A 27,350-nucleotide genomic window follows, 5' to 3' on the forward strand; every position below is an offset into this window, starting at 1 on the left:
GAGCAGGCATGTGCAAGCAGAGGCAGAGGGAGAGAGAGACTCTCCAGCTGACTCCCTATTGAGTGCGGAGTCCAAGGCGGGTCTGGACGCCGGACTCGATCTCCCCACCCCGAGATCAGGACCTGAGCGGAAAGCAAGAGTTGGATGGAGCCTTCATCGACCGCACCACCCAGGCGCCCTGACGTTATCTTGTTCTTTAAATCCAACATTATGTCACTGAGATACAGCCATGCTGATCTACAGATCTAGCGCCTTCGCTCTGACCGCGGTGAGCTATTCCACCGGCCCCAAAGCGGCTCCTGGCCTCATGTGGCGGTGCAGGTTTACTGCCTGTGAATTTCACTTCCTTCTCCACGATGTCTATCAGATTCCTAGTTCCGCAGTGAAAATATTTATGTAGCTGTAATGTCATCAATGTCATCTGGTTTCAATGTTAAGAATCAATCCACAGGCAAAGTATGGCAGACTGAATCATCTTCCCAGGATGGGATGGGCGTGCCACAGAACTTGACAAAGACAAAAGGTGGAGGCTGGAGGAAGGGCAGCGGGGTGGGGGTGGGGATGGGGGTGGGGGGTGGGGGGGAGGGGAGGGAAACAGTTCATTTCACGCAGAGGAGAGTCAAGACACGCAGTCTAAGGAACAAGTGGACATTTTAAGACTGTTATTCCGAGGGGTGAGAGTAATCAATAGAAACGATAGTAATATAAAAATGAAAGAGAAAAACTGGGAAGAGAAAGGAGGACAGGTGGTTAATGCAATCACCAGGGCAGGGAGTCCAGAGAGGCTATTCCCACGAATAAGTCAAGTAATAGAGTATGAGACTATTATTAATATTATTAATTAGTAATAGAGTATAATATCACTTACAGTTATGAAAGTGGCATGAATAGAAAACTAAATAGAATAGAATAGAAAACTAAAACATGGTGAAAGGAAGAAAGTTTGCTCCCAAGAGTCGGGAAGTGAGAGGACGTTTGAGCTAATTTCTAACCTTTCAGTTGGACTTGGGTATTGGGCATTTTCCTCCATATGAGTAATATTTTTATATTTGAGACAATGAAAATAATACATAATTAGGCAGAAGGGTAATTCTGATTCTCCTTGGGGTTCAGACACTTTTAGTGACTCCCCATGGCTTTGGGACCAAGTTTATACTGTCAGACAGATTCAAGACCCCTCAACGCTTCAGCCCTCTGTTTCAGGCGCCCACCTACCCCTGCCCAGAAGCCCAAGGGATTGGCACCTCCGCCGGGAAGCCCTCGGGAGGAAGAGCGCGCCCTCTGCCGGTGCCAGGGCGCCAGTACGCCTGGGGTGCGGTCCACAGCGCCTCTTCAGAGGCCCCACCCCTGTCCCTCACCCCGGGCTCCACCTCCTCACGTGACCCCAGCTCCCTCCCAGCCTGCGGGTGGTTCGGTAGGGGGAGCTCGGGGAGCCCAGGTGAGAGCTCCTGGACGGCTTGGGTGGTAGGGGACTGTCCGGATCAGGCCTAGGAACCTGGCGGGGGGATCCATCGGAGCAGGATCGGTGTGAGGGGAATTAGCTCCAGTCACTGCCTGCTCCCCGCCCAGTGGTTAGGAGCTGGGCTTTGGGAGGGGGAGAGCATCCCCTCTTCCACTCCTGCGTGTCCTTTGGTGAGTCGCTAAAGTCCCTATATCTCAGTTTCCTCCCCTGTGGCTGCCGGCATGAAATGAAATAACGCACATAGTAGCTACTTAAGAAACAGCACCTGTTAAAATTACATCCCCTTTAAGCAAAAGTGGGACCCCTTAGAGATAAGACCTAAGGGTTGCAGTAGCTCAACCCTGTTTGGTGCCAGGCCTCCGCTGCTCCCCTGGGGCTTACAGGGTGGGGAGGCTTACCTGACTGGCTGTTGTCTCCCTGTGGTTTCTGGGCAGCCTCTGCCCAGCCCCTGGCAGGGAGGCTGCCTCCCAGGTGCCCCTGGCCTGGTGTCCTGAATGCGCTGGCAGCCAGACACCGTGTGACACAGTCTCCCTTCTGTCTCCTCAGGGGGGTTGCGTTCTGCTTTTCGTCCCTGTAGGTGGACAGAAATGTCTCAGGAGGGGTCCCCAGGGGGTTCCAGCTCAGAGGACCCTGCCCTCAGCCCCCGCTGCATTGCTGCACTTTTCCAGGACGATGTGGAAGAAGCCAGCTCCGAGTCAGGCTTGACATCACACAGGCCAGGGGCAAGCTCTGGGGCCCGAGTTTGGGTTGGCAGCAGGAAGAGGGTCCTGAGGGAAGAGACCCATCGAGGTACCCGCTCCCGGGCTGGAGGTACTCCTGGGGCGGGCCTGGAGGCTGAGGCCCACTCGATGGCCCTGGAGCTACAAGGCACGGGACCCAGCCAGGAGTTGGTGCCTGGCCCCCAGCTCCTCTCCCAGCCACCCGGAGTGTCTGCTCAGGGGAAGAGTCCGGCCCTCAGGAGGCTCCAGGTTTCTCTGCATGACATCTTTGCTGAAAGTTGGCCCAGGAACCCTTGTCCCATGTGTGTGGGTTTTCCAGAGAGAGTTTTGGTTGGCAGGGAGAGGCTGGGAGGGGTGGGGAGGAGGAGCTGCCCGGGGCCAGGAGAGACGGGAGGAGGTTGGAGTGATGAAAGGGGCCCTACCCTCAGTAAAGAGGGGCCTCCCAAAAGGAGGCTACCATCCTCCCCAGGCCCAGCCCCTATGGGGGCAAGAAAGAACAGCAGGAAGTATGAGGCCTGCTCAGAGGGTGGGGAGGGGGCAGGAGGCTTCTTGCGGTCTGGTCAGAGCCCTGGTGGGGACAGCCCCCCATGTGAGGGAGACCCCCCACCAGGGGCTGACATGGGGTCCTTGGGAGACCTTTGCGGTCCTCTCTCTCCCAATGATACTGAGCCTGGTTCAGGAGATCCAGGTGGAACTTGTGTGGGATGTGTCTCAGGGACTGCAAAGTTTGAATATTTGCCTGCTGCAGAGAATGGGGCCCAGCCAGGCAGCCCCTCTGACCCTGTAGGGGTCCTACCACCTGATGGAGGGGAATCCCTCAGGCCAGCTGTCTGGGATTCCAGCTCTGCACTGGGCCTGGGAGCATCTGGAAAGGCTTCCACAGTGTGGCGAGAAGCTGAGCACCTAGTCGGGGCTGGCTGTGATGATGGCTCTGCTGTCCCACACGGTCAGCAGGAGCTAGAGGTCAAGGCTCAGCCAGAGTCCAGGGGGAGGCTGGGAGAAGGACCCCCTGCTCCCACTGACAGCCCCTCCAGCTCCTTGGAGCCTACAACCAGCAGGGCTCACTCGGGCCCATCCATGGGACAGAGAAGATCCAAGTATGCTAAGAAGTTGAGGAGAGTCCCAGTGCCCCGCGCCCAGCACCAGGGCGCAGACAGGAGTGCGGATGACTTCAGCGAGGACCAGCCGGACAAATCCCACCCAGGAAGCTTCCCCAAACCGGTAAGTGGAGTCTGAGAAGTTGGGCTAGGGAGGACTTGGCCAGTCTTAACGCCATGCTTGGCAGTGGAGTTTAATAGAGGTAAGCTAGAGAGCATTTGAGTGGGCATTATCCTTCCCACCCATTTTATGCTGAGTAAACTGAGGCCCACCATGTCAGGAACGAGAAAATGAACTTCATTTGCTGATACCTTATGAGGGTTCATTATCTTTTGGAGTTGGTGAGTTCTGGGTTCAAACCTTGCCTCTGTCCACTTCCTAGCTGAGTGACTTTGGAATATTTTTTTAAACTAAGTTCCTCATCTGTAGAAAGGGGATAACTAATTCCAATTGAATGGGGGTTGTTTTAAGGATTAAGTGAGATGATGGTGTAAAGTAATGTGCCTAGCAACGCCTAAGGAGCAAAGTAAATTACTTAATTTATGTTAAATTTGTGTTTCCTTTAGGGTTAACAATAGCCCGTTATCCCCATGTTTCCAGATGGGGAAACTGAGGCTCAGGGAAGTTAACATACTCCCCCAAACTCACACAGCGAGAGTCAATGCCCGGCCATATTCTCTGTATTTACTACTTCTCTCTCCATTGTTCTTTAATTAAATTGTTATTTTATTAATAATAGTTAACATGTTGTTTTAAAAGATTTTATTTTAGGGGCGCCTGGGTGGCTCAGTGTGTTAAAGCCTCTGCCTTCGGCTCAGCTCGTGATCCCAGGTCCTGGGATCGAGCCTTGCATCGGGCTCTCTGCTCAGCGGGGAGCCTGCTTCCCATCTCTCTGCCTGCCTCTCTGCCTACTTGTGATCTCTGTCTGTCAAATAAATAAATAAAAACCTTTAAAAAATAAAATAAATAAATAAAAGATTTTATTTTATTTGTTTATTTTAGGGAGACAGAGAGAGAGTGCATGATCACGAGCAAGGGTAGGGGCAGAGGGAGAGGGAGAGAGAAAATCCCAGATAGACTGCGCTACAGAGCCTGATGTGGGGTTCGATCTCACGACCCTGAGATCATGACCTGAGTGGGAGCCAAGTCAGATGCTTTTTATTTATTTATTTATTTATTTGACAGGCAGAGATCACAAGTAGGCAGAGAGGCAGGCAGACAGAGAGAGAGGTGGAAGCAGGCTCCCCACCGAGCAGAGAGCCCGATGCGGGGCTCAATCCCAGGACCCTGGGATCATGACCTGAGCCGAAGGCAGAGGCTTAACCCACTGAGCCACCCAGGTGCCCCATCCAAGTCAGATGCTTAATGGACTGTGCCACCCAGGCACCCCAGTGGCTCACATGTTTATATCCAAGGCAGAAGGTGGCGCCTTCTCACATAGTGGAATTTTTACCACATTCCTTGAATATGTATTCTGTGCTAGGCACTTTTGTTTAAATATTCACCTGAAGCCCAGAGAGGTAAGGTGACTGGCCCAAGGTCACACATCTGGTAAATGACAGAACCGGTGCATAAATGCGGATAGACTGTCCTGAGAGCACACCTCCCTGTCTGCCTGTGCCTCTTCCCTGTTGGCATCACGCTAGTGAGAGGATCTAGCCTGCTTACTGTGTGCTGGGTACTATACTAAGCGCTTTTTCTTCCTAACAACCTGACGAGGTAGAGGCTATTGATATATACCCATTTTACTGATGTGGACACTGAGGCCCAGAGAGGTGAGATGACTAGTTCAAGGCCGAAGAGCAAATTTGTAGAATGGGGATGGGAACAAGTGAGTTGCTCTGTGATGTACCACAATTTGGTATTACAATTCCATGAGAATGCTATTACATTGCTTTTGTAAACATCACTAGAAACAATTATTTTTAAAGATTTTATTTATTTATTTGACAGAAGGAGAGAGACAGCGAGAGAGGGAACACAAGCAAGGGGAGTGGGAGGGGGAGAAGCAGGCTTCCCTCTGAGCAGAGAGCCCGATGTGGGGCTCGATCCCAGGACCCTGGGATCATGACCTGAGCCAAAGACAGACACCTAACTATTGAGCCACCCAGGTGCCCCTCAAAAACAATTTTTAATAAAAGGTTCTAGTATGTGTTTATGATAGAAAATTAGAAATTTTAAAAACCCCAAATGCCAACTTTTTGGTATGTCTTTCCTTTCATTTCTTTCCTGTACATACATATCTTTTCTTCACCTAGATTAGGACTGTGTGTGTCAAATGTATGACTTGGCTTTTTTAACTGGCTCAGTTGGTGTATAGAGAGAGAGAGCACGTGAGTGTCGGGGAGAGGGACAGAGGGAGGAGGAAAGAGAGAATCCTAAGCAGTGCAGAGCCTGACATGGATTTTGATCTCATGACCCTGAGATCATGACCTGAGCCAAAATCAAGGGTCAGACAGTCAGATGCTTAACCGACTGAGCGGCCCAGGTGCCCGGGGCACGTGGCTCTTGATCTTGGGGTTGTGAGTTCAAGCCCCATGTTGGGCATAGAGTTTACTTAAAAATTTTTTTTTCACCATTGATTTGTGAACACAGAAAGAGAAAGTCCCTTTAAATTCTTCCAGACCCCATTGCCTTCGTCTGAAGATAATCGGTATTCACGCTTGGAATCCCTCCAGCCCCCTTGTTGTGAACATCTACACCTCTGTGGCGCCCATATTTAAATAAGCTCATTCTACGCTTCATCGTTCTGGGATCTGTCCTTTTTTATTTTTCAAGCATTATAGCATTTGGGGATCTTTCCAAGTTGGTACACATTGTTCTGCCGAATCTGTGCCTTTCTGGAGCCCTGGCTCGCAGTGGGCTGCAGACATATTTGTCACAGCCACGGGCGCTGCCCGGACCAGAGGATGGGCTGGGACTTCCTTTTCTCATTTCCGACCGCCGTCGTGTAGTTGAGCGTACGAAGCCTGGAGGCGGCCAGCCTGGCATTCCGTCCTGGCTTTGCCTCTATCTGAATGACCTGGGCAGGCGGCTTCACCTTTCTGAGCATCATTTCCTCACCTGCAAACTGGGGGGGGGGTCTGGGAGGGAGCACTTACCCGACAGCGGGGTGGTGAGGAGCAAATGAGATGACACATGCTTGGCGTTTAGCACAGTGCTTTGTACAAGATAAACACTCAAAAACGTTACCTGTTATTGGCATATACGATTGTGTGCTGCTCTAAATAATGCTGCAGAGAACCTCGCTGTGCCTCTGGTTTCTCCTCATTTCCGATGATTTATTTGGGCCAGCACTGGGACTCAGGGGCCTGCAGCAGTTTGAGGGGCTTGTGGGAGTGCGGCGGAGGCTCCAGGTGTCCACCTGCCTTGACTGAAGGAGCCCACAGCTGCTCCCTCCTCCAGGGCCCATCTTTGACTCAGCGGCGGGTGCAGCTTCTGAAACCACCCGTTGCTATGGCAACGGGTGCCAGCTGCAGGAGAAGAACTGAGCCGGGGCTGCAACAGGGACAGACAGGTGGTCGAGGCCAGCGCTGAGTGGGCCGTGGGCATAGGGTCCAGCCGGTCTGGCCCCCTTTCAGGGCGCTAGCACCTTCTCCTGGAGGCAGCCTGGCTCGTGCCAGGGGCAGACCGGTGGGTTCAAGGTTAGTCTCTGCTTCTTACTGCAGGGCAGCTTTGGATGAGAGATGTCTCTGCCCTGAACCGTAGTTGCCTCCTCTATGAAATGGCCATCCAGTATGAGAAGTTGGTTGTGTTGTGTTCTTCTGGTGTGAGATACAGACCTTTGGATGACACAGCGGGGGAAATGGCATTTTCTTCTCTGTCCCGAGCCCCGCTGTGGCCAGTGAGGTCTGGCGCTGCTTTGAGGGTGGAGCAGCAGGTGGTGTGGGGAGGGCAGCTCGGCCCTAGCTCCCCCTGCTCTACTCACCACAACCGGGGAGGCACAGAGCTCCTTTGGCCCCATCTGGGGGCTCTCTGTCTGCCGCTGGGAAGTGTCAGGAGCTGTGTGAGAGGAGCGCGTCCTTCTGGCAGATGGGTAGCCTAAGAATAGTGCTTTTTATTGAGCGCTTACTGTATACCAGCAGCTTCACGTAAGGTCATCATCTCATAATCAACCCTCACAACAACATTAAAAGTTGGTGTTAATACTCAGTACTCCCATTTGGGATTCAGAGAAGTTAAGTGACTCAGTCAAGGTCACCCAGCAATTAAGCGGTAGAGCTGGTATTTTGTTGTTGTTGTTAAAGATTTTATTTATTTATTTAGAGACCATGCCAGTGGGGGATGGGGAGGGACGAAGGGAGGGGGAGAGAGAATCTCAAGCTGACTCTGTGCTGAGCGCAGAACTTGACACAGGGCTCTATTTCACCACCCTGAGGTCATGACCTGAGCCGAAATCAAGAGTCAGACACTTAACTGACTGAGCCACCCAGGTACCCCTGGGGCCAGTATTTGAATCCAGGCGTGGAGGCTTCCAGAGTCTGTGCTCTGAGCCAGGCTGCCAAAGGCCTGGCTAAGGGGTTTGGATTTTTATGGGACTTTATTGTAATTTGTTCAACAAGCAGGGGGACCCCCTACAGGGAACTCATGGTCCAGTGGGAGGAGGTAAACAAGCAACCAGAGGTATGAACTGAGGCCCAGCAGACCTTAGATTACCCAGAGGGCAATTGAGTCTACCCAGGGTAGGGGTGGGTAGGAGGGGTTAAAGTAAGGTAGGGCAGAGGAGGGGGCTGTCTGAGTTGGGTCTGGGCAAAGGAATTAGGTGTTCAGCAGGCGGAGAAGGTAGGAAAGACACATCAGGAGGAGAGCAGAGCACGGGTGAAGGACCAGAGGCAGGAGGCAGTTTGGAGTGTTACAGGAGTGGAACAGGAGGTGGGATGGGGTCTGGAGGGGGAGGAGTGAGGTGGGAGAGATCAGCAAGGGCAAAGTTGCTTGAATGCAACGGGAGAGACTGCAGTGTGGTCAGGTGTCAGGGCATGAGCCAAGGAAGCTTAACATCAGTGTTTACAGAGAGAACGTGCCGTGTTCCACGCACTGTTCTAAGAACCTTGAATAATGATGATCCTTGCGTCAACACTATGAGGTAGATACTGGCATTATGCCCATTTCACTGATAAAAACTAAGGCGCAGAGAGATCAAGTAATTTTCCCAAGATTATACAGATCCTAAGTGTTGGCAGCAAGTGTCCCATCGTATGAATATGCCACAGTTTATTTATTGACTCCATATGGACATTTGGGTTGTTTGCATTTTTTTTGCTATTACATCTAGTGATGCTATGATGAACAATTTTGTATATGTTTCTGGGTACATATGAGCAAGAGTGTCTCCATGGAATATTCCTAGGACTGGAATTGCTAGATTATAGGGTATACACACCTTCAGCTTTACTTAAACAATTTTTTATTTTAATTTTCATTAAAGTTTTTTTTTTTATTTGAGAAGGAGAGAGAGATAGAATGTAAGAGCAGGGGGAGGGAGAAGCAGGCTCCCCAATGAGCAGAGAGCCTGATGTGGGGCTCTGGGATCATGACTTGAGCCGAAGGCAGATGCTTAACTGACTGAGCCACCCAGGTGCCCCACCAAACGTTTTTTTAAAGTGGTTGAAACAGTAGATACTTCCACAAGCAGTGTGTAAAGTAGCTCTCCATCTGCTCCAACACTTGAAGTTTATGCCAAAGTGGGGATATGTTAGAGGGTTTCAGTGTTGTTTTCATTTATCTTGTCTTTCTTTTTTTTTTTTTTAAGATTTTATTTATTTATTTGACACAGAGAGAGAGACCCCACATATACTGACACAGGCAAGAGCTGGCAGGGAGGGGCAGAGGGAGAGGGAAAAGCAGACTCCCTGCTGAGCAGGGAGCCCAACACAGGGCTCGGTCCCAGGACCCCAAGATCATGACCTGGGCCAAAGGCAGATACTTAATTGACTGAGCCACCTAGGCACCCCTACTTTGATTTTCATTTCCCTATTACTAAGGAGAATCTTTGCATACATTTTGGCTATTTCTGTTAACTCTTTTCCCAAAAAATTTATTTTGTTTGTTTAACTTTTCCTTATTTATCTGTGGGAGTTCTTTTTTTAAAAAATGTATTTATTTGAGAGAGAGAGTGAGTAAGAGAGAGAGAGCATGAGTGTGGAGGGAGGGGCAGAGGAGAAGCAGACTCTCCTGCTGAACAGGGAGCCCAACATGGGGCTCAATCCCAGGATTCTGGGATCATGACCCGAACTGAAGGCAGTTGAGGCACCCAGATGCCCCTGTAGGACTTCTTTATATATTTTAGATACTATTCCTTTGTCTATGTTTTGCAAATATATTCTCCCAAAGTGTGGCTCATATTTTGCTTGCCCTATAGTGTCTGTGAATGAGCAGAAATTAATCATTTAAAAATTTTTTTCATTGTAGTAAAATATACATAACATACAACTTACCATTTTAACCTTGTTTAAGTGTACAGTTCAGAGGCATTAAGTACCTTCACAGTAATACAGCCAACACCACTATCCAGTATTTTTTCATCTTCCCAAACCAAAATCCTGTATCCATTAAACTGTAACTCCCCATTCCCTTCTTCCCCCAGCCCCTGATAATCACTATTCTTTTTCCTGTCTCTACGAACTTCACTGTTCTTGGTACCTCATACAACTGGAATATGCCTCCGTTTGTGACTGTTTATTTCACTTAGCATAATGCCTTCGGGGTTCATGTCATAGCATGTATCAGAATTCTATTCCTTTTTTTTTTTTTAAAAGATTTTATTTATTTATTTGAGAGAGAATGAGTGAGAGAGAGCATGAGAGAGGAGAAGGTCAGAGGGAGAAGCAGACTCCCCAAGGAGCTGGGAGCCTGATGCGGGACTCGATCCTGGAAGTCCCGGGATCATGACCTGAGCCAAAGGCAGTCGCTCAACCAACTGAGCCACCCAGGTGCCCTCTATTCCTTTTTAAGGCCAAATAATATTCCATTGTATGCATATAGTACATTTTGTTTATCTGTCTGTGGACATTTGGGTGGTCTCTACCTCATCGCCATTATGAATAATGCTGCTATAAACATTGGTGTACAAAGATCTGTTCAAGTCTGTGCTTTCAGTTCTTTTGCTCCGAAGTGGCAGTTGAATCAAAGTGGAATTGAAAAGAGGTAGAATTGCTGGAGAAATTCCTAATGTTAATGTATCCTAATTTATCCATTATTTCACTTACATTATGTGTTTTAAGAAATCTTTAAGACACCTAGTTGGCTGAGTCAGTGGAGCATGTGGCTCTTAATTTTGGGATTGTGAGTTTGAGCCACATGTTGGGTGTAGAGATTATTTAAAAATAAAATAAAAATAAATAAAAATCTTTCAAAGAAATTCCTTTCCTATCTCAAGGTTATGAAGATGTTCTTGTACATTGTTTTGTTTTGCCTTTCACACTAAGGTCTATAATGTACCTAGAATTAATTTTTTTTAATGATATGGACTATGTGTTTTTTATATGGATACCCAGTTGTTCCAACACTGTTTACTGAAAATTCTATCCTTCCCTACTTATAGGCAGTGCCTGATCTGTCACAAATCATGTTTCAGTGTATGTGGGGTTGGTTTTGGTTTCCCTGTACTCTTTTGCAAAAATTTTTCCCTTTGCTAATATTATAGAATATTAATTATAGTTGCTTGTTAATAATTCTTGATATCTGGCAAGACAAGTCTCCCATCTTTGTTGTTTTCAGGAGGATCTTTGCTCTTACATTCCTTTGCTCTTTCATATAAGTATTATATCAGCTTGTCAATTTCCACATACACAAAAACCTGTTGGGATTTTGAATGGAAAGATATTGAATCTATAAATCATTTTGAGAAGTACTAACATCTTTACAGCATCTTTACAATATTGCAAAGATGTGAAGTATTGTATAATATGTCAATCCATGAACATGGTATATTCCTTTATTTATTTTGATCATCTTTATTGTCTTTCAATAAAGTTTTATATTTTCTTCATAAAAAATATTGTATATCTTCTTCAGATTTATTCCTAAATACTATATTTCTATATAACTTGTTATGGAAAACTTCAAATATCTGTAAAAATAGACTGAATGGTAAGAAGGGCTTGGCCACCTCACCTAGTTTTGTAAATAAACTGGAACACAGGCACAACTATTTGTCTACATATTATCTATGACTAATTTAATGCCCCAAAGGCAGAGTCGAGGGACTGCAGTAGAGACCAGATAACCAGCAACCCTAAAATATTTTCTCTCTGGTTCTTTACAGAAGAAAATTGCTGGGCCCTGGCATGAAATTTCTAGTACTCATCACCCAACTCTACCAACCATCTGTTATTTTGTCTGAAAGTTGATAGTTCCAATAATATCACTTAATATTATCCAATATTCTAATAATATCACCTAATAGTCCATTCAGTATCCAAATCTCCAATAGTCTTATAAAGATGATTATTTTTATGCTTTGTCTTTTAAAAGTCAAGATCTAAATAAAATACACACATTGTAATTGGTTAATATGCCTATAAGTCTCTTTTAGCCTTTAGGCTCTCTCTCCATATCTTGTTTTTCCTGTAATCTGTTTTTTAAAAAGATTTTATTTATTAGAGAGAGAGAGCATGAATGGGGCGGGAAGGGGCAGAAGGGGAGGGACAAGCAGACACCCCACTAAGCAGGAAGCCTGAGTGAGGCTTAATCCCAGGACCCTGAGATCATGATCTGACCCAAAGGCTTAACTGACTGAGTCACCCAGACACCCCTTCTGCAATCTATTTTTGAAGCAATTAGGTTGTCTTGTAGCTTACTGCATCCCTGTCATTTAATGACACCCGTTTCTCTGTCTTCTGTATTTCCTGTGAATTTGTGTTTGAATCTGGAACTTTGATTAGGTTTGGATTCATAGTTTTTGGCTTGACTATTTTATAGGTGGTCATGTGGTCTTTCAACCCAAAACCACATCATGTCTAATTGTACTATTTTATGTCTTTTGATACTATCATAAAATGGTAACTTTAAAAAATTGCAGTTTCTGGGGCACCTGGGTGGCTCAGTCGGTCATGATCTGCTTTCGGCTCGGGTCATGATCTCAGGGTATTGAGTCCCATGTCAGGCTCACTGCTCAACAGGGAGCCTGCTTCCCCCCCTCAACCTCTCTGCCTGGCTCTCTGCCTGCTTGTGATCTCTGTCTGTCAAATAAATAAATAAAATCTTAGAAATAAAAATAAAAATTGCAGTTTCTAACTGTTGCTGGTGTATAAAAATGCAATTAATTTTAAAGAAATCTTGCTAGATTCTTTTATTAATTCATATAATTTGCCTACTAAAATTCTGTTTTCTATGTAGACAATCATGTCATCTGCAAATAATGACAGCTTTTTTCTTTCCTTTCCAATTTTTGCATATTCTCTGCCCTCTTTCCTTACTGTGCTAGGCAAGACTTTCAGTATAACGTCAAATAGAAATGATAATGGAGAGCCTTGTGTTGTTCTGGACCTTACAGGGAATGCGGTCATCTTCACCAGAATATGTTTGCTCTGTTTTGTTTTTAAGATTTTTATTTATTTATTTGACAGAGAGAGTGTGCCTGTGCATAAGTGTTGGGGGGTGCAGAGGGAGAAGGAGAAGCTGACTTCTCACTGAACGTGGAGCCTGACGTGGGGCTCAATCCAAAACCCAGAGATCATGACCTGAGCCGAAGTTAGATCCTTAACCAACTGAGCCACCCAGGCACCCTTGTTTGCTCTTTTTATATATATATATGTTCTTTATCAAGTTAAGGAAGCTTCCTTTTATTGCTGGTTTGTTCATTATTCTGAATGGACAGTACGTTTGATCAAATATGATTTCTGCATTTTTGAGAGAATATGATTTTTATTCTTTAATTTATTATTGTAGTAAATTTAATGAGTTGGGGTTTTTTTTTTCATGTTAACTCAGTCTTGCATTTCTGGAATAAACCCAACTTGATCATGTTTCTCTTTTTTATATTTTTTGAATTCATTTTCATAATATTTGGTTTGGGATTTTTGTATTTCTATTGATGTGTTAATTGGCCTGAAATTATTTATTCTCACTTGCCTTCTAAGGTTTTGGTGTCCAGGTTTTTGCCTCATAGAATGAATTGCAGAGTGTTTTCTCCTTTTCTGCTTGCTGTAAGAATTTGTATAAGATTGGAATTATTTTGTTCTTTGAACATTTTGGTGGAGTCACTGGTAACAAAGAGGCTGGACTTGTGTCTTCTTTAGGAAAGATGTCTCCTTACTGATTAAATTCATCCTATGTTTATAGGTTTATTCAGTTTTTTTCTTTGAATCAATTTTGGCAAGTTATATTTTTCTAAAAATATATCCATTTAATCTGAGTTTTCAAATTTATTGGCAAGTTGGCATGAAGCATTGCTTTTCTTTTTTTTTTTTTAAGATTTTATTTATTTATTTGACAGAGAGAGACACAGCGAGAGAGGGAACACAAGCAGGGGGAGTGGGAGAGGGAGAAGCAGGCTTCCTGCTGAGCAGGGAGCCCAATGCGGGGCTCCATCCCAGGAGCCTGGGATCATGACCTGAGCTGAAGGCAGACGCTTAAAGACTGAGCCACCCAGATGCCCCTGGCATAAATTATTTCATGATAACATCTTATCTTTTTAATATCAGTGCATTCAGGGACGCCTGGGTGGCTCAGTGGGTTAAAGTCTCTGCTTTCGGCTCAGGTCATGGTCCCAGGGTCCTGGGATCAAGCCCCGAATCGGGCTCTCTGCTCAGCGGGGAGCCTGCTTCCCTCTCTCTCTGCCTGCCTCTCTGCCTACTTGTGATCTCTGTCAAATAAATAAATAAAATCTTAAAAAAAAATCGGTGCATTCATGATTAATCATGCTAGATATGGTCTAGTTGTGTCATCCTTCTTTTCCGTAATTTTGTCAGAGAATTGTCTGTGTTTTGAGTCTTCTCAAATAACTGATTTTTGGTTTTGTTGATCTTTTCCATTGTACATTTGTCTTTAGTGTCATCTTTCTTTCAATTTATTTTCTTATTTTATAAAATCTTAAGAATTATGCTGAGTTTATTAATTTTCTTTCTTCTTCCTTTCTCTTAAAGTCATTAGAAGCTATAAGGGAACCTGTAATTATCACCTTAGCTTCATGCAGAGACTCTAATGCATAGTTTTATTATCATTCAATTACTACTATTTCATAATATTTATTATAATTTGTCTTTGACTTACATATTATTGTTCAGAAGTAAGATTTTTTTTTTTAAATTCTCATTCCTCTGGGCTCCTTTCTTTTCTTCCTCTCTTTCTCTTTGCTATTGCTTTCTAGCTTGATCAGAGTGTGGTGTGAGAAGGCAATTTTTTTTAAAAGATTTTATTTATTTATTTGACAGTCAGAGATCACAAGTAGGCAGAGAGAGAGAGAGAAAGAGAGGAGGAAACAGGTTCCCCAGCGAGCAGAGTGCCGGATGTGGGGCTCGATCCCAGGACCCTGAGATCATGACCTGAGCTGAAGGCAGAGGCCTTAACCCACTGAGCCACCCAGGCACCCCGAATATGCAATTTTTATCTGAGTTGTTTGAAATGGCAGCTGCCAGCCGGTTGTGTCTATTGAGCATTTGAAATTTGGGTGGCCAAAACTGAGTAAGTGTAAAGTACACATTGAATTCAAAGCCTTAGTACCCAAAAAATGTAAAAATCTATTAAATTCTTGCTTTGATTACATATTGAAATTGTAGTATTTTGCATATGTTGAGTTAAATACAATATAAAATTAATTTTTTGAGGGGGGATGGGTAGAGGAAGAGGGAGAGAGAGAATCTTTTTTTTTTAAAGATTTTATTTATTTACTTATTTGTCAGAAGGTGGGGGAGAACACAAGCAGGTAGAGCAGCAGGCAGAGGCAGAGAGAGAAGCAGGCTCCCTGCTGAGCAAGGAGCCCCATGCGGGACTCGATCCCAGGACCCCGGGATCATGACCTGAGCCGAGGGCAGCAGCTTAATCAACTGAGCCAACCAGGTGTCCCGAGAGAGAGAATCTTAAGCAGGCTCCGCACCCAGGGTCGAGCCCGACAAAGGGCTTGATCTCAGCCCCCTGAGATCATGACCTGAGCTAAAGTCAACAGTCGGACGCTCAACCGACTGAGCCACCCAAGTGCCCTTAAAATTAATTTAACTTGTTTTTTTTTACTTCTTTTTTTTTTCATGTGGCTACCAGAAAACTTGAAAGTATGCACACAGCTCATGTTTACGCTTCTGTTGGGCTGCTGGTGCAAAAAGTGCCGATCTTTTGAAATTTGTTGAGATCTGCTTTATTGTCCAGGCTGTGGTTAATGTTATCTATCCCATGTATCTTTGAAAAGAATATGTATTTTTTATTTGTTAGGAAAAGTCTTCTATATATGTACACGTCCTATATATGTACACGATGAAGGTTTTAAACTGTTTTTATCAGGGGCACGTGGGTGGCTCAGTCAGTTAAGCGTCTGCCTTGGGCTCAGGTCATGATCCCAGGGTCCTGGGACGGAGCTCCAGGTCAGGCTTCCGGCTCAGTGGGGAGTCTGCTTCTCCCTCTCCCTCTGCCCCTCCCCTGCTTGTGCTCTCTTGTTCTCTCTCTCTGTCAAATAAATAAATAAAATAGTTTTTATCAAATCTTTTTAATCTTTACTATTTTGTCAGCTAGATTCATCAACAGGGAAGTACATTAACATTTCTTGCTATAATGGTGGATTTTTTTTTCTCGCAGTTTTGTCACTTTTTGCTTTATATTTCTTGAGATTATGTTATTAGATGCTTATCGTTTAGAGATGTGATAGCTTCCTGGTGAAACTGCTTATCTTTATGTAGTGAGGTCTTTGCCCCTAGTTATTTTTTTCCTTGAAGTCTGTTTTGTCAGTTATTTTTTTTTTTTAAATTTTTTTTTTGAAGATTTTATTTATTTATTTGACAGAGATCACAAGTAGGCAGAGAGGCAGGCAGAGAGAGAGAGGAGGAAGCAGGCTTCCTGCTGAGCAGAGAGCCCGACGCGGGGCTCGATCCCAGGACCTGGGATCATGACCTGAGCCGAAGGCAGAGGCTTTAACCCACTGAGCCACCCAGGCGCCCCTTGTCAGTTATTAATATGGCTATGAAGCTTTATTTTGCTTGGTATTTGCCTGTTCACATATTATTCTATTTTCTTCTTATACTCTTTTTTGCATTTTTTTAAAAAGATTTTTATTTATTTGACAGACCGAGATCATAAGTAGGCAAAGAGGCAGGCAGAGAGAGGGGGAAGCAGGCACCCCACTGGGCAGAGAGCCTGATGCAGGGCTCGATCCCAAGTCCCTGGGATCATGACCCGAGCCAAAGGCAGAGGCTTTAACCCACTGAGCCACCCGGGCACCCTGCATTTTTGTATTTTAGAAGTGGGTCTTATAAATATCCTTTAATTAGGTTTTTAAAAAAATTTTTTAAAGACTTTATTTATTTATTTGACAGACAGAGATCACAAGTAGGCAGAGAGACAGGTAGAAAGAGAGGGGGAAGCAGGCCCCCGCTGAGCAGGGAGCTGGGTGCAGGACTAGATCTCAGGACTCTGAGATCACAACCTGAGCTGAAGGCAGAGGCTTAACCCACTGAGCCACCCAGGCACCCAGGTTTTCTTTTTTTAAAGGCCTAATTTTTTTGTATTTATCTCAAGGATTGGTCCATTTTCATTTGTTGTAGCTACTCATTTATTTGTATCTATTCCTACTGTCTTATTTTGAGCTTTGCATATATATCCTGCCTTTTCAATACCTTTTCCCCTTTTATTGCCTCCTTTTAGATTGATTATTTTTTTTTCTTTTTTTTTTTTAAGATTTTTATTTATCTGAGAAAAAGAGAGAGAGAGATTGAGAGAACGAGTGGGATGAAGGGCAGAGGGAGAAGCAGATTCCCTGCTGAGCAGGGAGCCGGTTGCAGGACTCCATCTCAGGACCCTGGGATCATGACTGGAGCTTAAGGCAGATGCTTAACTGACTGAGCCACCCAGGAGCCCTGATTATTTTTCCTTATTCCTTTTTTATCCCTCTAGTAGTTTGGAATTTTCTATGCCCTGTTTATGTTCTTTTGGTGGCAATTCTGGAAATTTTAAAACCAATACCTAACTTGTCAAAGTTGAAAGGTAGTTACTACTATTACTGCCTCTGAAATGATATAAGTACCCTGGGATGCTTTAATTAAGTCCAGTTAATTACATTTAATTGCTTTAAATGCACCTTCCCAATATACGTGCTATTATCCAGTAAATTGGTCCTATCTCATTTTTAATCCCCCAATTACACACTGTTAAAGTTTCATATGATCAATGTTCATATAGACTTAACAGCCTGTTTGTTATTTTCTTTGCTCAAAATTCCTCCTTGCATCTCGGCTTTTCTCTCAGGTATTATTTCCTTTGTTCTGCCTCAAGTTCATCTTTTAACATTTTGTTTCTTGTGGGGCACCTGGGTGGCTCAGTCAATTAAGTGTCTGCCTTTGGCTCAGGTCATGGTCCCCGGAGTCGCCGGGGTCGCTGGGATCAAGCCCCCTGTCGGTCTCCCTGCTCAGCAGGGAGTCTTCTTGTCTCTCTCCCTCTGCCCCCCCACCTCTGCACTCTCTCTTTCTCACTCAAATAGATTAATTAATTAAAAAAACCATTTTCCTTCTTGAGAAAAATAAAATTATTAAGAATAACAATAATTCTCTCGGTTTTCACTAGGATATCTTTGTCTGATCCTCATTCTCAAATGTATGGGTCCCCAGTTGATAGTTATTTGCTTTAAGCACATTTGAAAATACTATTCTACGCTGTTTTGCCTTCCATTGTGACTGTTGAGAAGTTAGTGGTTAGTCTAATTGCCGTTCCTTTGTAGCTAAAAATGTCTTGGTGAGAAGCATTTATAGCAGATGGTTAAAGGTGTGGCCTCTAGAATCAGACTGCATGGATTTAAATCCCAGCTCTTTGGTCTGGTAGCTTTGAGACACTGGGCAAACTGACTAGCCTCTGAGTGCCTCTGCGTGCCTCAGTTTCCTCCTCTGTGAAAGCGGGACGATAATAGTAACAGTACCTAAGCTTATAGGGTTTTGGTGAGGATTAAATGAGCTAGTGGAAAACATTCACAGGAGTGGTGGCACATTTTCAGTGCTATTAAAGTGTTTGCTGTCATTTTTTTTCTCTTTATGTTCTTAGGATCTCCTCGCTGGTGTTGGGCAATTTCACTACGTGGTGCCAAGCTGTGGCTTTACTTTTTCTTATCCTGTTTGAGATTCACTGAGCTTTTTGAATCTGTGAATTGTCGTTTTTTACCAATTCAGGAAAAGTCTAAGCCATGTATCTTCAAATACTGCCTCTGTCCTATTCTCTCTCCTCTCTCCTTCTGGAACTTTAGTCAGATTAATTAGTCCTTTTCACTCGTTCATCGTGTTTTCAAAGTCTCTGGGTTGTGAATACTCTGCATCATTTATTTATTTTTTAAAATATTTTATTTATTTATTTGACACAGAGAGAGGGAACCCAAGCAGGGGGAGTGGGAGAGGGAGAAACAGGTTCTCTGCTGAGCAGGGAGCCTGATGTGGGGCTCAATCCCAGGATCCTGGGATCATGACCTGAGCCAAAGGCAGACACCTAATAGCTGAGCCACCCAGGCAGCCCTACTCTGGATTATTTAAAATGTCTTCTAGTTCTCCAACGTATTCAGCTGTGTCTAATAGGCTAGACCTAGATATGGAGTCTTATATTTTCATGATTATCCCATTTTTATTTCCAGAAGTTGTGTTTGGTTCCCAACCAAATCTGCTTGGTTACTGTGTAATATTGTTTTGCTCTTCACTCACATGTTCGACTCCTTCTTTTGTTTTGTTAAACATGTTACCCATATTTTGTATTCTATTTTTTTTTTTTAAAGATTTTATTTATTTATTTGACAGAGAGAGAGATCACAAGTAGGCAGAGACGGGTGGGGAGGAAGCAGGCTCCCTGCTGAGCAGAGAGCCCGATGCGGGGCTCGATCCCAGGACCCTGAGATCATGACCTGAGCTGAAGGCAGAGGCTTAACCCACTGAGCCACCCAGGCGCCCCCATATTTTGTATTCTAGTCTGATAAATCCGGCATCTAAAGTCTTTGCTGGTCAGATTCGGCTGCCTTTTGTCTTGGAGCCTCATAACACTGATGGACAGGCCCCCGAGACAGGGGCCAGTTAGAAAGTGTTAAGCCATGGAGGGCTGTTCTTAACGTCTTTCCTGCTTTCCTTCCCAGATATCCCATTTTCTCCCCCCATCCCTTTGCCTCAATTTACTTTTTTGAAAGGCTAATTCATCCCCATAATTAAAAAAAAAAAAAGTAAAAAGCCCCCTTTCCAGCTCCCTGTCCCTTTCCTACTGGCAGCCTCTGTTTTTAGGTTTATGGATACTTCCAGAGATATTTTATGCAGACTCAAGCAAATACAAATTTAAAAATTCTTTCTCTTTTAACGCAAATGGGAGCACACTACACACATTGTTCTAAACTTGTTTTTTAATTTTAAAAAATATGTTTCTGCTTATAAAAGAAATACATGCTCATTTTGAGTAACATAAGTACCCAAGTGTCTACAAGCGGAAACTGAAAGTCCCTCTGGAATTTCATTCCCCAGAGATAACCTGCCTTTTGCGTCTATAAATACATATTTACATAAATGGGCCTTATGCAACAATACTGCTCTGTAACCTATTTTTTCCCTCCAAATAATACACCCTGACATCTTTCCACGAATCTTTCCGCATCTGTCTGTGCTGTCCACATAGCCCGCAGCTCAGTGCCTGGGCTTGAGTCAGACAGAAGTAGGCACGAGTCCTAGCTCTGCTGCGTGGTAGCTGTGGGACTTTTCAGATCCTCTCTGACCCTCAGTTTCCCTCATCTGGAAAATGGGGGTAGAAATGGTACATACTGCATAGTGTTGATCTGGGACCCGGAATAAGGTCTTGTGTGATGTGTTTCCTTTGGGGCAGCTATGTTATAAGCCTCTGATGAATGATGTATTGATTTTATTATGACTCACTCTACTCGGTGGCCAGTTAGAATCCACAGGATGATATGTGACGGTTTATTAATCATTCCCCCTTTGATGGACATTGGAGGGTATGCGTTTGTTTTTTTGTGGGGGCTTTTTGCCAATCCTGTGAACACTGAACTTCTTTCACCTTTGTGTGAGTGTCTTCTTGTGAACTCCCTCCAAAGGGGTCACTGGTCCTCTGAATCCTAACCTCTGCCTCCTTTCTCTCCAAGGAGGAAATGGAAATGCCCCATGGGGTGAAGCACGTGTGTTACGTAGGTTTTTGCTTTTTCTTACTGCTCTTCTTCCTCCCTCTCCTCAGGTCTGGGGGGATGGGAGGGGTCTTCCTAGAGGACCTAGAGTTAATTCTGTCCCCCCCCCCCAACTCTCCTCCAGAGCATGGTGGCACTCCCCACCCCCTGTGGTGTTGAACCTCAGATTTCCAGTTTTCCCCGACCTTTGGAACCTGACCATTCATGAGAATTCATTCAAACATTAGATTTCAGACCCTACTTTCACAGTAGTTCCCTGTGGTTTGCAATAAATCAAAAGAATCAAAACATACTTGGAAAGGGATAAAAGCCTAAAGTTAGAGAAAAGGGGGAAGTGAAGGGGAAATCTTGGTATGACAACCTCTCACCCTCTGCCAATCCTGGAAAGGTACGACTGTTGGACTCTAAGTTAATGCTGAGCTTCCTGGCAGCCAGGGCAAAAAGGGGGAGCAGGATAGAGTCTATAGTTCATCAAAAGACCAAAAACCACTCTACCTTGAAATGCTTATTCATCCCCAATGCGGCTGGGGTGAGCGGGGAAGTTGAGAGGATGAGAATGAAGACCAGCTCCTCTCCTGGCACAGAGGCCTTGCAGTCTGCAAACATTTCTTGAATGCTACTTCGTGTCAGGCCTGTTCTAGGCATTGGGAATATAGTGGGACCAAGACATCCGTGCTCTCTGTCCTCATGCTATTTACAGCACAGAGCGGGAGAGAGACATTAAATGAGTGCAGAGGAAGTAAGCGCTCCAAATGGGCCTTCGATGCTGCTGCTCCTTGGTTCTTAGGTGCTTTCCTCCGCCTGCAGCTTGGTTCTGGGGCAGTGCTCCACCTCCTGGGGGCCCTCCGCCGTGGCCAGGCAGGGGAGCCGCAGCCCCCAAAGCTGGAGGTGCTGGAGAACATGATGGAGGTCAGCTTAGCATCGCCTGTCCAGAGGCCCAGAAGGAAGGAAAGGCCCGTGGCCCAAGACCCTGCCAGGTGCCAGGTACAGAGCAAGTTCTTCACATAGACAGTGTTCCATCATCCCTGCCCATGGTCACACCGAATGTGCTAGCCAGAGACGGGGTTAGACCCCCCACATGTCTGCTAGTGGGGTCTGTGTGCTCTTTGTCCAGTGCTCCCGAATTCCCGAGCTTGACTGGAGCAAGGGAGGGGCTGAGCCTCCAGTGCATTTGGATGGGGAGCAGTTGCTGACCTTTGTTCCTGGCTGACCAGCATGTTCTGCCATCCGGAGGTCCTCTAGCCCCCTCCTTCTGGAGGGACGGCCTGGGCCCCTGGTGGCCTCTGACTTCTGCTGTTGAAGCCATTCCTTTCTCTTTCAGGAGGGGGCGCCTGTGTGTGAGGCCTGTGCTGAGTGTTCTGGGGTGAGTGCCTCTCCCCACGCCCTGCTGGAGCAGGCAGAAGCTGGGGAGGTGATAATGGAGGGAGCAGTGCCCCCTGGGGCTGGGAGGCTACTCCCAGAGTCATGACCTCAGTTCCTCTCCCCTTCCGGGCAGTGCGGCCCAGTGGAGGCTGAAAAGGAGGAGCCTGGTGAACAGGACGGGGGAGAAGACTCAGGTGAGATGCCGGGGAGGGAGCCCTCCCAGGAGCTGCTCGTTTTCCATGGCCAGCTTCTGGCCCCAGCCCCTGCTAGGACTCTTCTCTCTCTCGCCCCATCCCCCAGTCCCACTGCCCGCAGTCCTTCCACAGAGGGATGGGGCTGCTAGCTGCCCGGGATTGGACCCAATGGCTCCGGTTCCTAAAGTTGGGAGCCCGCAACCTTGCCTACCTGAACCCTTCAGCATTGAGTCGCCCCTGCCCCTTGCTCCTCAGGCATCCCGTGGGGGTGACTCTTTCTCTCTCTTTCTCCCTCTCCCCCCATGCAGCTCAGCTTCGGCCCCAACAGGAGAAGCTGGCCTTGGATGTCGGGGTACGGGCTACGGTGGTCCGTGCCTTACAGGAGGTGCTGCGGAGTCGGTAAGGACTCGCTCCCCACTTCCCTGACATCCCATGTCCTGAGAGCTGTCCTCGCCTCCCAGGCCCGTGCTGCCATGTTCTCAGGGCTTCTGAGTGTGTGACGAACCCCATTTTGTAGCTGTGAGCTCATCTGCCTGCACAGTGAGCTGGTGGAGAGGTGACATTTGAACCTGGGTCTCTCTGGCTTCAAGGTCACGCCCTCCCCTTAAGCCACTGCTGCTGCTCCTGTCCTTGTGGTTGCCACCCACAGCAAATGCTTTCAGACACAGTGACTGTGCGGGGGATATCTGAGAACTCTGAGCCCAGAGCTCTCATTTACAATGGTGAGACCAAGGCTCAGAGAGGGTAGGACTTGGCAAAGGCCACACAGCAAGTCAGTGGCAGAGTCTGTGTTACACTGAGGGCCAGGGCTCAGTCCCCTGCCTGGCTGCTTCCTTCCCCTTCCCCCCAGGCTTCCTCCAACCCAGTTCCACTGGCCAAGGATAAAGCGTGGGCCGATCAGTCAGATCTTGCTTTGCCGCTCATCATGAGGCCTTGGGCAAGCACCTTATGTTCTCTGAGCCTTGCTCACCCCATCTGTAAATGGAGAATGAGAATATGGCTTGCCACAGAGCTGGGGTGAGAATGAACACGTATACATAGGGAGATGCACAGAATAGGACCCACAGTTGGTCCAGACCCTGCCCCATACTTTCCCGGTCCGGCCGAGATCACCTCACAGGCTCAGAGCCGTGGGTCCCGCAGCCTCCAGGAGCTCCCAGATCTGGTGCTGAGTGAGGAGGCAGTGGAGGGCATCGCTGCTGGCATTGAGACAGCCCTCTTCGATCTGACACAAGCCACCAGCTGTCGCTACAAGACCAAGTACCGCAGCCTGCTGTTCAACCTGCGTGATCCCCGGAATCCGGTGCGTGAATCCAGTGTGCGGAGCTTGGGGGCGAGCCCAGACCTTCCCTTGGAGGCTCGAAGCCCAGGCAGGATATTGGGGTGGGGGGTGCTTCTGGAGCAGTGAGGTGCAACCCCCATGCCTGCCCCTGCAGGACCTGTTTCTCAAAGTGGTTCGGGGAGATGTCACCCCCCACAACCTGGTGCGGATGAGCTCCACCCAGCTGGCCCCCCAAGAGCTGGCCCGCTGGCGGGACCAGGAGGAGAAGAGGGTGAGCTGTTGGGTCAAGTCAGGATAGGTGATGTGGGAGGGATCCGGGGAGGGGAGGGCCTGAGGGTGCGGCAGGGAGACAGAACAGAGTGGGGGGGGGCAGTGAGATTCGGGGAGCACAAGACAGAGATAAAAAAGGAGGAAATGGAAAGAAAGAGCAGGAAGACAAGGAGAGAGAGAGAGAGAGGGAGAGACACCTTTCTACAAAAAAAATGGACAAGAGGCAAAAAGGAAAAGGCCTGGCGATGGAGAGCTTGGTGGAGTGGTGACCCTCGAGAGGTGTCATCTTCCATTTGCTTTTCTGCAGAGCTGGGCTGTGGGCGGGGGTGGGGGTACGGAGTGTGATGGTCTGGGGTCTGGAGTCCAGGATTGTCATCCGTCACTGATGGGGGTAGAACCCCCTGGGGTGTCTCTGTTCCCACATCAGCGTCAGAAGCCCCAGAAAAGTCTTCCTGGTGCCTCAGGCTGGGGGAGGGACCCCACAGCCCTCATGCTTCACAGTCATGTCCTCATACAACCCATGTCCATGGGTCTCTTCCTTCCTGGGGACGGCTCAGGGACAGGGAAGGTGTGGGCACTGAGCTAACTTTAGGGAATGCTTGCGGGTGGTCCCTGACAGAGAGGGGGCTGATCTCAGAGTAGGCTGGTGGGGCGGGGTGGGCTGCTGCACCCTCCGTTCTGGAAGATACTAGGCTGATTAGATCCACCTGGAACCCACTAGATGACTCTGTCCACTGTAGGCTGAGCTTCTGTCCAGGTACCTGTGGGGGACCAGGAGCAGGACCAGCTACATATCTTGTGGGGGGCAGGGCTGAACAAAAAAGTGTGGCCTTTTGCTCAACAAGCAGTAAGAATTTCAGGATGGTGACAGCATGAAGCAGGGGCCTTGTGAAGGGCTTTGGCCGTGTAAGCGCGGGAGCCCTCAGCCATGAGGCGAGCCCCGCCAGGGAGGACGGGACCTCCTCCAGGCTTCCAGGAAACATTTCAGATAAGATGACGTTGATCAACAATAAGAATGACAGGTAGCATTTACTGTGAGCCAGGCTCCAGCCAAGCATTCTACATTTGTCGTTTAATTTAATGCCCTTAATTTAATTCCTCGAAAACAGATACATGGAGGCTCAGAGCAGTGAAGTGCTTGTCCAAAGCCACACCGCCTTGGGGGGTCTTTAGTCACGACCCAGCTGATGCTTCCGAGCCTGCACTCTTTCCACGGCACCACCGTGTTCTTCCCAAGCCAGAGTGTGGGGCACTGTCAGAGGCAGAATTGACTTGTGGGAGAAGAGGAAGTCCAAGAGGGCTTGCTGGAGGAGGCAGGGCTCGAGTTTGGAGGGCGAATTCGTGAGCTCTGGAACAGTAGGGCTGAGGGGGGAGGGCCTGTTAGGCATGGGGAATGGTGGAAGCAGAAGTGTGAAGGGAGAGGAAGGGGTGGCCCAGGAGGGGATCCTCGGGAGAGGGGCCTCCCTGGAGGAAAGTGAACACCTGGGCTCCCGGTAGACTGGGACCCCCTGACCTGGCTGAGTTTGGGCTACTTGCCCCCCCTACCCCTGCTGCCAGGGCCTGGAGATCATTGAGCAGCAACAGAAGGAGTCGTGCAGCCTCCCAGCCTTCAAACTGACCCACAAGGGTGAAGTGGAGATCCCGCGGGACGTGGACCAGACGCTGACCCTGGAGGACCTTGTGGTTAGTGGCCGCCTGACCTGGCACTGGGGGCAGGGAGGGGGGGTGGTCTGGTGCCCAGGGTCCCACTCCTCACCTTGGCAGCTGGGTGGCCTTGAGCATGTTGTTGGACCACTGTGAGTGCCAGGGTCTTCACTGTGAACAAGGGGATGGTCGTTGCCACAGGGGTCCAGTCAAACAGGGGGCAGGACTGAACCCCTGGGACTGGCCTGTCCTCACCTTCTCGGTGGTCCCCTCCTTCCAGCCTAATGCCAAGTCATCCCATGTGAGTGGGAATAAGTCTTATCACTGCTGCTTTCTCCAGCCCCAGTCGTTCTTGCTGGATCTCTGGTGGGGAAGCAGGAGGGTCACACTGTTTGAGTCAGCGACTGGTTTTGGATATGAGGAACAGAGACCTACTCTCTTTGGTGGCAGGACTTCGGGGTGCTGGGGGCGCAGAACCACCCGGAGTCCAGGGCTGTCACTACACTCCCCTTGCATCATTGGGGATCTGCTCCTTCCTCCCTGTTGCCCACCCCACCCCCTGTCTTGCACGTGGCCTGTCACGTGGCTCAGCAGCCCTCAAATCAATGAACTCATCACCAGCTCAGCCTCCCGCAGATGATTAGAACTCCCCCTGGCTTATTTCAGTCACTCCCAGGAGGCTGGTCTGGTTTGGCTTAGGTGTTCTGTGGCTCAGATGCTCATCTGCCTCTAATAAGCTCTGTGTCCGGGGTGGACAGCGTGGATGGACCCTGTGAGCCACGTGCTCTCAGTAAATGACAGTGAACGTGACAGATAAAAATCCCTGCTCCCTCCCGCTACCTGCGTGGAAAGGAGTTCCCAGCAAAACCAATCAGTATTCCCCAAATAAATGGCACCTAAGTGTAGAGGGAGGAACTAGAAAACCCAGAAAGGAGCCCTCACCGGGGAGAGAATGGCAGAGAAGCGGAGAGGGGAGTAACATGTAATAACATCTTCACTCCTTATCCAGCCCCACTGTATGCCCCTTTGACAAACAGTGCCTTGTTCAGATCTCACAGTGAGCTACGAGGTGGATGATGCCAGTGTCCTGGATGAGGAACCCGAAGCGCTGTGCCCAGGGTCACTTAGTTGGTCCTGGGGGGAGGCTGTGATTTGTGGCCTGTGCCTTGGTGCTACTCTGGAGGTGGTTTATAAGGCCAGAGTGGAGCTTCTGAATCTTTCAAAATCTTCCTAAAGCTATGTTTGGTTTGTGTTTATTTTTTATTTTTTTAAAAAGATTTTATTTAATATATATATAGAGAGAGCGTGCCCTAAGTAGCAGCGGAGAGGGGCAGAAAGAGAAGGAGACTCCCCGCTGGAAGGGAGCCTGAGGTGGGGCTTGATCCCAGGACCCTGGGATCATGACCTGAGCTGAAGGCAGACCCTTCACTAACTGAGCCACCTAGGCGTCCCTGTTTTATAGTTAAAGCTATTTCTGTTGTGAGAGAGAAAGGTGATTTGGCAGTGAGCATGAAGTCTTAAAAATGTTCATTCTCGGGCTCCTGGGTGGCTCAGTTGGCTGAGCGACTGCCTTCGGCTCAGGTCACGATCCTGGAGTCCTGGGATGGAGTCCTGCATCGGGCTCCCTGCTCAGCAGGGGGTCTGCTTCTCCCTCCGAACTTCCCCCTCTCATGCTCACTGGCTCTCATTCTCTCTCTCGAATAAATAAATAAATAAAATCTTTAAAAAATAATAAAATAAGAAAAGAAGAAAGAAAAAAAAAAAGTGCTCATTCTCCCTGATTCTGCCATCTGCTTCTGAGAACTTGTCCTGAGGACAGAGATGAAAGCTTAGGAAAGTGCTCTCTGCATAAGGACGTCCTCAGTACTGTTTATAATGATGAAACTCTGGGAATGACCCCACCATCCAGGAGTGGTGGCAATGCACATATGACGCTCCTCTCCACCCCCCTACCCCCACCCCCACCCTCCCGGTTACTCAGGTGCTGGGCAACACGGCAGGCATCTCTGCTGTAATTCAGGGACGCGATGAGGAT

The 27,350-nt window shown here is 47.5% G+C and overlaps 1 protein-coding gene across 1 annotated transcript in view; it reads left to right on the forward strand.

The window, feature by feature from the left end:
• Positions 1 to 229: 229 nt before the first annotated feature.
• Positions 230 to 27,350, forward strand: part of SPOCD1 (SPOC domain containing 1) — a gene marked incomplete at its 5' end in the record, with an annotated part of 31,272 nt that continues 4,151 nt past the window's right edge. Inside the window, 9 exons of the mRNA XM_080801720.1 lie at positions 230 to 268; positions 1,204 to 1,301; positions 2,040 to 3,402; positions 21,885 to 21,926; positions 22,059 to 22,119; positions 22,428 to 22,518; positions 23,263 to 23,422; positions 23,556 to 23,672; positions 25,229 to 25,354. Coding sequence (XP_080657846.1) covers positions 230 to 268; positions 1,204 to 1,301; positions 2,040 to 3,402; positions 21,885 to 21,926; positions 22,059 to 22,119; positions 22,428 to 22,518; positions 23,263 to 23,422; positions 23,556 to 23,672; positions 25,229 to 25,354 — 2,097 coding nt within the window. The remainder of the gene's footprint in view (positions 269 to 1,203; positions 1,302 to 2,039; positions 3,403 to 21,884; positions 21,927 to 22,058; positions 22,120 to 22,427; positions 22,519 to 23,262; positions 23,423 to 23,555; positions 23,673 to 25,228; positions 25,355 to 27,350) is intronic.

The sequence above is a fragment of the Martes martes genome, assembly GCF_963455335.1.
Source record: "Martes martes genome assembly, chromosome: 4".
Taxonomy (NCBI): Eukaryota; Metazoa; Chordata; class Mammalia; order Carnivora; family Mustelidae; genus Martes; species Martes martes.